Genomic DNA, 10,645 nt, shown 5'->3' with positions numbered 1-10,645 from the left:
TGCGATGAAGTCAATAAAGCGTATCTACCCGGCAAATTTATAGCTGTAATTAGGTAGATATAAAACTGTATGGTCGTAATAGGAGGGGAAAATTGAGACTAGCTTTTGATAATCTAATCAAAGCGATTTCTTTTTATTTTGCTAAGCCTGATTTAAAAAACCAAAGAAATTCCAAACTCTCCAATTAGGTCAAACCTCACGCTAGCTGCTATCATAAGCTAAAGATGCTGCTGCTAAATGAAACGGTTGCTAGGCGCTTAAAGTATGCGGTTATGACATGGTTGATTGGCGCTAGAAGTTTGCTGTTATGAAAGAATTGGTAAGCACTAGAATTTAGTTGTTAATACAAGGTAGCCAAGCAGCTCTAAAGCTCCTGAGTTGATTTGAGCAAGTGATGTTGGTCATTTTACTGGTAGTTAATGACCCAAACTCATGAACTAACTGTAAAGTCAAAGACAAACAATCAACAACTGCTGAGGCCAACCAGATGCATTTCTGTTTTGGTTTCAAAAGATTTGATTTGATGTTTTCATTCTTGATTCAGTTCTGTCTGTTTGTCTTTTATGTTCCTAACACACAGACTAAAAGCCGTATTTAAAATTGTATTTCTCTGTTGCCTGTATTGTGCTCAAAAGTGCTATTGCTACTTTTGGTCTTTTGAAAGACAACCTTTTTGTTTTTAACATGAATTATGCAAAGGATTACTACAATGATATATACTATTTTAAAAACATGATCAAAGAGATCTTTTATTGTATATATTAGGTAAAGTAAGGCGATGCTCAGACACTTACGCACTAAAACTTTGTTGTCATTATACAAAATTGACCTTTTCGACCAGTGTTTCCCAAATTGTGTTCCGCAGTGACCATAGTGTTCCGCGAGGCCTAAAGAGGTGTTCCACGAACTACTGGAATCAGGGCCGATCCTAGCAATCGCGGGGCCCTATGCGAAACGGAATGCGCGGCCCCAGTCTGGGTCTAGGGATAAGCCTAATGTCAAAATTAAAATTTTGTATTATCTTGAAGTCCCAAAACATTCTGAAGAAAAACACAACTAAATGAAGAGCAGCCTGAATTTAAAATGTTTCGAGTTCCTCTCAGATATAAAATAAAGTTCCCTTGAGATCTACAAGGCAGGTGATATTAAGGTCATCTGTTTCTTTGGCCAATGTTTAACGAGCGGGTTGTCATGTGGCCAACGACCAACCGCCTTTACTTTCCCCAACGAAAGAGTTGGTTGGACCTAGGGGAAACCTAAAAATCCCGTCATTTAAATCCCAGTCTTCACCGAGATTCGAACCCAGGACCCCAGGTTTGAAAGCCAAGCGCTTAACTACTCATCCACCTCGCCCCTAGCATCTCAGACATAGGACTATTTATCTGAACTCTGGTCATGAGAACCCAGAAGAACAAGAGGCGCAGTATTTGTCATGCTTCTCACAGCCAATACATTTCAATTGTTCCTCGAGTATTATCATTTGTTACACCTGTGGTCATCTTGTCTCAAGCCAATAAAGAGGTCTGTCACACATGACAGGAGAATGACAATAAAACCACGTGACTTTATCGAATATGCAAACAGCCTGTAATTTTAACCCTTGCAAAAAATTATTCACGCACGCACGCACACACGCACACACACACATCGACACTATAATGTATTGCCTCAAAGTCAAGTCTTGAAGTGTTGACTGTCAATTCTCTCCCCCCCCCCCTCGCTTGTCAGTGTTGCTTCATTAGCGACGGATGACGTGAACACGAGAGAAATTTTTTTTTAAATGTTCGGGTTGGTGGGGGAGTGGGGCACCACATGTGACTTGTTTTTACCTGCATCAAAGTCTTTAATGCAGTCCGTCCAGGTTCTTGGATTTAAAACAACATTCACATTGTCAACAATTATTAGTTGTTGTTTTTTTTTTCAATCGCGAACAGGGAAGAGCCTCAAATTTCTTCTATTGATGATCCGGCCTTGATTTTTCTAATACCTCCTAATTATGTTGCATTGTCGATGTTGATCTTTGTCTTTCGTCAGATGAATTAAAAAGATGGAGCGTTTCAATTAGGGCACGTAACAATTTAAATAATGTGAAAAAGATAACATGGGGTTGTTTTAAGAAAGAAATGCTTTTAATAGATTCTGATGAACGCATTTAGATGCAAATGAAGTACAAACATGCTGGCGACATGCTTTCATCCTTCGAAAATATGTTTGGGCTAGTTACTGATATGGGTAATACTTATATTGGTATCACTGATATGGGAATTACTGATATGGGTAATATAGCTCCTCCTTCGTGGTCGAAGATGAGCACATTTCTCATTTCCTATGGACTCGAAGATGGCTGTAAAGTCCAATCCTCGATTTAAAAAGCCGGCTGCATACGTGGCATGGGTGGGTTAGGTCAGTTGCAGATAGGCCTGCTTCTTTTCTCAGCTTTTTGTTGGTTCGGCGCTCTTTCGCCCTGGCCACTCTTCTTGCTTCAAATCTTGAAACTCCGAGACTCACAGCTTCACGACATGAGGAGCGATCGAGAGCTAGTGCTTCCCAGCCGTGAATGTCGATATCGCATTCCTTACAGTATCTCTTGAGAGTGTATTTGTAGCGCTTGTATTGGCCTCCTGGGAGCGCTTTCCTGCACACAACTCCCCGTACAGAAGTCGCTTGGGAAAGCAATCGTCTGACATGTGGACTACATGTCCCGCCCATCGAAGTTGGGACCTCTTTACTATCGTGATACTGTGCATGTTGGACAGCTTTAAGATTTCTGTGTCTGGTATGTGGTCGGACCAACGCACCTTATGGATACTCCTTAGACAGCGTAGGTGGAAGGAGTTTAGCTTTTTGGTGTGGCGGGAATATAGTGTCCAGGACTCTGATGCATATAGGAATGACGGGAGAAATACAGCACAGTAGACTTTCAGTTTTGTGGATATGCTGAGTCTTCTCAGTTGCCACACTTGTTCTTGAAGTCTGCCAAAAGCAGCAATGGCACGTGCAACGGCAGTCAACCTTGTCATCTAGGTTGGCGTTTTTGACTTTTTGACGTTTGCTAATTTCTGGCCATCTATGAGAACGTCTGGTTCTGTGACAGATTTATTTGGAGGAAGTTGGTGCAGCACTTCTGTCTTTTTTACATTAATGGTGAGGCCAAAATTTTTGCAGGCATTAGCGATTAGGGACAGGCTCTTTTGAAGGTCTTATTCGTTTGCGGTGTTAAGGGCATAGTCATCTGTGAATAGCGGGTCTCTGATGCAGTTGTAGTTTACCTTGGTCCTTGCCTTGAGTCTTTGAGCATTGAATAAACTTGCATCGGTGCGATATCGTATGCCAACTCCAATGCATTCTGTTCGAAAGGCATCTTTCATCATAGCGGTGAACATCATGCTGAAAAGTGTTGGAACCATCACACAGCCCTGCTTCACGCCCTTTGACACAGGAAACTGCTTGGAGTAGTCTCCGTTGTCTTGGACTCTTGCTTGCATGTCATCATGGAATTGGCGCACCATTGTTATGAAGTGATCAGGGCAGCCGAATTTGGACATGATTTGCTAAAAGCCTTCACGACTAACATTATCAAAAGCTTTAGTCAAAGCTATGAATGCAGTATAGAGATTTCAATTTTGCTCTCTACATTTCTCTTGGAGTTGGCGGAATGCAAAGATCATGTCAACCGTGCCACTACCCTGACTGAAGCCGCATGGCCTCTGCGGAAGTAGGCCAGTTTCTAGGTGGTGTTGTAGTCTGTTTAATAGCATGGGTAATACTGATATGGGTAATACTGATATGGGTAATACTGATATGGGTAATATTGATATGGGTAATATTGATATGGGTAATACTGATATGGGTAATACTGATTTGGGTAATGCTGATATGGGTAATACTGATTTGGGTAATGCTGATATGTGTAATACTAATATGGGTAATGCTGATATGGGTAATACTGATATGTGTAATACTGATATGTGTTATACTGATATGGGTAATACTGATATGGGTAATACTGATATGGGTAATACTGATATGGGTAATACTGATATGTGCAATACTGTTATGTGCAATACTGTTATGGGTAATACTGATATGGGTAATACTGATATGGGTAATACTGATATGGGTATTGCTGATATGTGTAATACTGATATGGGTAATGCTGATATGGGTAATACTGATATGTGTAATACTGATATGTGTAATACTGATATGGATAGTACTGATATGGGTAATACTGATATGGGTAATACTGATATTGGTAATATTGATATGGGTAATACTGATATGGGTGATACTGATATGGGTAATACTGATATGTGTTATACTGATATGGGTAATGCTGATATGGGTAATACTGATATGTGTAATACTGATATGTGTAATACTGATATGGATAGTACTGATATGGGTAATACTGATATGGGTAATACTGATATTGGTAATATTGATATGGGTAATACTGATATGGGTGATACTGATATGGGTAATACTGATATGTGTTATACTGATATGGGTAATACTGATATGGGTAATACTGATATGTGTTATACTGATATGGGTAATACTGATATGTGTAATACTGATATGGGTAATACTGATATGTGTAATACTGATATGTACAATACTGTTATGTGCAATACTGTAATGAGTAATACTGATATGGGTAATACTGATATGGGTAATATTGATATGTGTAATACTGATATGGGTAATACTGATATGGGTAATACTGATATGGGTAATGCTGATATGGGTAATGCTGATATGGGTAATACTGATATGGGTAATGCTGATATGGGTAATGCTGATATGGGTAATACTGATATGGGTAATGCTGATATGGGTAATACTGATATGGGTAATACTGATATGGGTAATGCTGATATGGGTAATACTGATATGGGTAATGCTGATATGGGTAATACTGATATTGATATAGGTAATACTGGTATGTGTAATACTGATATGGGTAATGCTGATATGTGTAATACTGATATGTGTAATGCTGATATGGGTAATACTGATTTGGAATTACATTCTCTGTTTATAGTACTATCGCTTAGTCGTGTTTAGAAATGTATTCTTGTTAGCTGAGCAGAGAACAGTACCAAGGGAAAAGAACAAGAGGAAGACATGAAGGCCATGGGAAGATTGAATGGGCCTGTCATTCAAAAAGATTCTGGTCAAGGGAAAAGAAAGAGACGAATGTGTGGTGCCCGAACGGTTCAACAGACCAAGGTTTAGGTGAAGGTGAAGAAGCGTCACCTCTCAGATGTACCTTTTCTCCCATATGTTAGCTAAAGAGAATGGACCTGAAAGCAGTAAGAATGCTATAAGAGCATGTTTAAACACTCTATACAATACACAAAATAAGACACTCATCACTGTAGATGCGTTATATATATTTACTAGCCGACCCGCGGCGTAGGGAACGCCGCTATTTAGTGACAGGTGAACACTTCCTAAAAGACACAGTTGTGCGAATGCCTGGAGGGCGAGGTAGGCGCAGGTGCGGGCGGGAGGGGGCGGAAGGATGGTTAGAGAGTCGGCGTGCGTGCGTGGTGTCCCTCGTGGCTAGTCGACATACAGAATTATAGAGACAGATTACTTGTTCTCCCCCGCCTCTTTTTTTCTGAGCCCCGCTCTCTGTCACCGCGAAAGTTACATGGGATAACTCTAGTCCGACTTGCAGAAATAAAGAGTTATCTTTCCATTAATTTTTCATCGAGGGTTAGAGAGTCGGCGAGCGAGCGTGGTGTCCCGGATGGTTGGGCGACGTAGAGAATTATATATACAGATTAGCTTTCGTTGAAAGTAGTGTAGTCTCTCCAGAAGTATTATACGATCACTCTTTAGATTTGACGACTGCTTTAGAAGAAGAAAGAAACTACTTGAGATAAAAAGAAGTTTTTTGTTTTTTTAATCTCTTGGCTAAGCACTTCCGTCACGTCTCATTCTTTGGTGCATACAGAACCTACTTCCTAACAAGGCTAAACACCTCAATCACGCTTCATTCTTAGGGGCCAAGAAAAGCTACTTCCGAACAAGGTTTGCCTCTTAACAGAACATGACACAGAAAATGAGATTTCAACTTCTGATGTTTTTGAGACTTGAGCTTTCCGCTTCATAAAGGGGACGATTGGTTAAATAGAGGCAGTAATGAATACACAATATGGCGGGAGTTTGAGTTTGGGGTGTGGGCCGGGAGGGGGAGTCAAGGGCGTGTGGCAAGATATGCGGAGGAGGGAAATAACAAATGATGCTCAAGTTTTTGTTATCTTTTTTCACTACTCTCCCATCTTTCTCTTTTCACTACTCTCTCATCTCTCTCTTTTTTCACTCTCTCATCTTTCTCTTTTCACTACTCTCTCATATTTCTCTTTTCACTACTCTCTCATCTTTCTCTTTTCATTACTCTCTCGTCTTTCTCTTTTCACTACTCTCTCATCTTTCTCTTTTCACTACTCTCCCATCTTTCTCTTTTCACTACTCTCCCATCTTTCTCTTTTCACTACTCTCTCGTCTCTCTCTTTTTTCACTCATCTTTTTCTTTTTCACTCTATCATCTTTCTCTTTTCACTAATTTCTCTTTTTTATTTTCACTCTCTCATATTCCTCCCATGTTTCTTCTCTTTCTCTAACATATTTTTATCTTATACAGTCTTTCTTTGTCTGCATCTTGTTCTCTTTAGTAGTAATAATGATTTTTTTCTCCTTTTCACATCATCCCTCTCTTTTACTCTCTCTCTCTCTCTTTCTCTCTCTCTCTTTCTCTCTCTCTCTCTTTCTGTCTTGCTAATTCCTATCTGTTCGTCATAAGAAAAACAACTATACTCTTAATTCTTTCTTGCTTCTTTGTAATTAGTCTATGTAATTTTCTAACAACATTGCTCTCCATTCTCTCTCTCTCTCTCTCTCTCACACACACACACACACACACACAATTTCACCCCCTCTCTCTCTCACTTCCTCTTTCAATCCTCCTTTCTTCCTCTTCTTTCTTAAACTCACTTTCTTCCTCCCAATTTCTCCCTCTCCATGTTCTCTCTTTCTCTCTCAATTTTCTCTCTCCATATCTCACGTTCTCTCCTTCTCAGTTTACTCCCATTCTCTTCCACTCCTGATACTAATAGCATCATATAGAGAAGACTTGTACGAAGTTGACATGTATTGAATGAAATATTCGTGGTATTCATCTCTCACGGTTTACTTCGTTTTTCCGTGCTATAGCGGCCATAAACCGAGACCAATCGTCATAGAAGTCTTAAAGAATGACGTGCAACGTCACAACCTGTGGGCGGTGGAGACCACAGGTCCGTACGACGTGGCCACGAGCTATAAAGAATGGTCTTGCATAAACATCCTTGCAAATACCTACAAAGTAGCGAGTACACGAACGATGAACCACGAAGTAGCGAGTACACGAACGATGAACCTCGAAGTAGCAAGTACACGAACGATGAACCACGAAGTAGCAAGTACACGAACGATGAACCACTCGCGGTAAGTAGCGAGTACACGAACGATGAACCACTCGCGGTAAGTAGCGAGTACACGAACGATGAACCACGAAGTAGCAAGTACACGAACGATGAACCACTCGCGGTAAGTAGCGAGTACACGAACGATGAACCACTCGCGGTAAGTAGCAAGTACACGAACGATGAACCACTCGCGGTAAGTAGCGAGTACACGAACGATGAACCACTCGCGGTAAGTAGCGAGTACACGAACGATGAACCACTCGCGGTAAGTAGCGAGTACACGAACGATGAACCACTCGCGGTAAGTAGCGAGTACACGAACGATGAACCACGAAGTAGCAAGTACACGAACGATGAACCACGAAGTAGCAAGTACACGAACGATGAACCAAGAAGTAGCAAGTACACGAACGATGAACCACGAAGTAGCAAGTACACGAACGATGAACCAAGAAGTAGCAAGTACACGAACGAAGAACCAATCGCGGTAAGTAGCGAGTACACGAACGATGAACCACTCGCGGTAAGTAGCGAGTACACGAACGATGAACCACGAAGTAGCAAGTACACGAACGATGAACCACGAAGTAGCAAGTACACGAACGATGAACCAAGAAGTAGCAAGTACACGAACGATGAACCACGAAGTAGCAAGTACACGAACGATGAACCACGAAGTAGCGAGTACACGAACGATGAACCAAGAAGTAGCAAGTACACGAACGATGAACCACGAAGTAGCGAGTACACGAACGATGAACCACGAAGTAGCAAGTACACGAACGATGAACCACGAAGTAGCAAGTACACGAACGATGAACCAAGAAGTAGCAAGTACACGAACGATGAACCAAGAAGTAGCAAGTACACGAACGATGAACCACGAAGTAGCGAGTACACGAACGATGAACCACGAAGTAGCAAGTACACGAACGATGAACCACGAAGTAGCGAGTACACGAACGATGAACCACGAAGTAGCAAGTACACGAACGATGAACCAAGAAGTAGCAAGTACACGAACGATGAACCACGAAGTAGCAAGTACACGAACGATGAACCAAGAAGTAGCAAGTACACGAACGATGAACCAAGAAGTAGCAAGTACACGAACGATGAACCACGAAGTAGCAAGTACACGAACGATGAACCAAGAAGTAGCAAGTACACGAACGATGAACCACGAAGTAGCAAGTACACGAACGATGAACCAAGAAGTAGCAAGTACACGAACGATGAACCACGAAGTAGCGAGTACACGAACGATGAACCACGAAGTAGCAAGTACACGAACGATGAACCACGAAGTAGCAAGTACACGAACGATGAACCACGAAGTAGCAAGTACACGAACGATGAACCACGAAGTAGCAAGTACACGAACGATGAACCACGAAGTAGCGAGTACACGAACGATGAACCACGAAGTAGCAAGTACACGAACGATGAACCAAGAAGTAGCAAGTACACGAACGATGAACCAAGAAGTAGCAAGTACACGAACGATGAACCACGAAGTAGCGAGTACACGAACGATGAACCACGAAGTAGCAAGTACACGAACGATGAACCACGAAGTAGCGAGTACACGAACGATGAACCACGAAGTAGCAAGTACACGAACGATGAACCAAGAAGTAGCAAGTACACGAACGATGAACCACGAAGTAGCAAGTACACGAACGATGAACCACGAAGTAGCAAGTACACGAACGATGAACCAAGAAGTAGCAAGTACACGAACGATGAACCACGAAGTAGCAAGTACACGAACGATGAACCAAGAAGTAGCAAGTACACGAACGATGAACCAAGAAGTAGCAAGTACACGAACGATGAACCACGAAGTAGCGAGTACACGAACGATGAACCACGAAGTAGCAAGTACACGAACGATGAACCACGAAGTAGCAAGTACACGAACGATGAACCAAGAAGTAGCAAGTACACGAACGATGAACCAAGAAGTAGCAAGTACACGAACGATGAACCACGAAGTAGCGAGTACACGAACGATGAACCACGAAGTAGCAAGTACACGAACGATGAACCACGAAGTAGCGAGTACACGAACGATGAACCACGAAGTAGCAAGTACACGAACGATGAACCAAGAAGTAGCAAGTACACGAACGATGAACCACGAAGTAGCAAGTACACGAACGATGAACCAAGAAGTAGCAAGTACACGAACGATGAACCAAGAAGTAGCAAGTACACGAACGATGAACCACGAAGTAGCGAGTACACGAACGATGAACCACGAAGTAGCAAGTACACGAACGATGAACCAAGAAGTAGCAAGTACACGAACGATGAACCAAGAAGTAGCAAGTACACGAACGATGAACCACGAAGTAGCGAGTACACGAACGATGAACCACGAAGTAGCAAGTACACGAACGATGAACCACGAAGTAGCAAGTACACGAACGATGAACCACGAAGTAGCAAGTACACGAACGATGAACCACGAAGTAGCAAGTACACGAACGATGAACCACGAAGTAGCGAGTACACGAACGATGAACCACGAAGTAGCAAGTACACGAACGATGAACCACGAAGTAGCAAGTACACGAACGATGAACCACGAAGTAGCAAGTACACGAACGATGAACCACGAAGTAGCAAGTACACGAACGATGAACCACGAAGTAGCAAGTACACGAACGATGAACCAAGAAGTAGCAAGTACACGAACGATGAACCAAGAAGTAGCAAGTACACGAACGATGAACCACGAAGTAGCGAGTACACGAACGATGAACCATGAAGTAGCAAGTACACGAACGATGAACCACGAAGTAGCAAGTACACGAACGATGAACCAAGAAGTAGCAAGTACACGAACGATGAACCTCGAAGTAGCGAGTACACGAACGATGAACCACGAAGTAGCGAGGGGGTTACTGGATTCAACGGTAAATGCTTTGAATACACTCCTATACTGACCTTCACTTGTTTGTCCATCTGTCTGCCCAAGCTCGAATGTTTTCGTACACAAAAGTTTGATTGGAACTCACTCATTCAAAAACATGTTTCTCACTAATAATACTACACTTCTAATTTTGAAAAAAGAAAATTAAAGCAATAAATTTTAAAACTATGTTTTTGTTTATTTTTAAATTTCATATTAGCTAAAAAAAAAAAAAAAGCTATCC

General features: G+C 41.8%; 2 protein-coding genes across 2 annotated transcripts; both read left to right on the top strand.

Moving 5' to 3' along the window:
- The first annotated feature begins 3,756 nt into the window (after positions 1-3,756).
- LOC106054650 (uncharacterized PPE family protein PPE62-like) lies at positions 3,757-5,070 on the top strand. The gene has a single exon (XM_013210626.2). The coding sequence runs from the start codon at positions 3,757-3,759 to the stop codon at positions 5,068-5,070; it is 1,314 nt and encodes a 437-aa protein (XP_013066080.2).
- Positions 5,071-7,341: 2,271 nt separating this feature from the next.
- On the top strand, positions 7,342-10,257 carry LOC129927825 (TRIO and F-actin-binding protein-like). Its single transcript, XM_056039345.1, has one exon. The coding sequence runs from the start codon at positions 7,342-7,344 to the stop codon at positions 10,255-10,257; it is 2,916 nt and encodes a 971-aa protein (XP_055895320.1).
- The last annotated feature ends 388 nt before the right edge of the window (positions 10,258-10,645 follow it).

Source organism: Biomphalaria glabrata, chromosome 8, assembly GCF_947242115.1.
Source record: "Biomphalaria glabrata chromosome 8, xgBioGlab47.1, whole genome shotgun sequence".
Classification (NCBI taxonomy): domain Eukaryota; kingdom Metazoa; phylum Mollusca; class Gastropoda; family Planorbidae; genus Biomphalaria; species Biomphalaria glabrata.
This window is presented reverse-complemented; position numbering and strand designations above follow the sequence as displayed.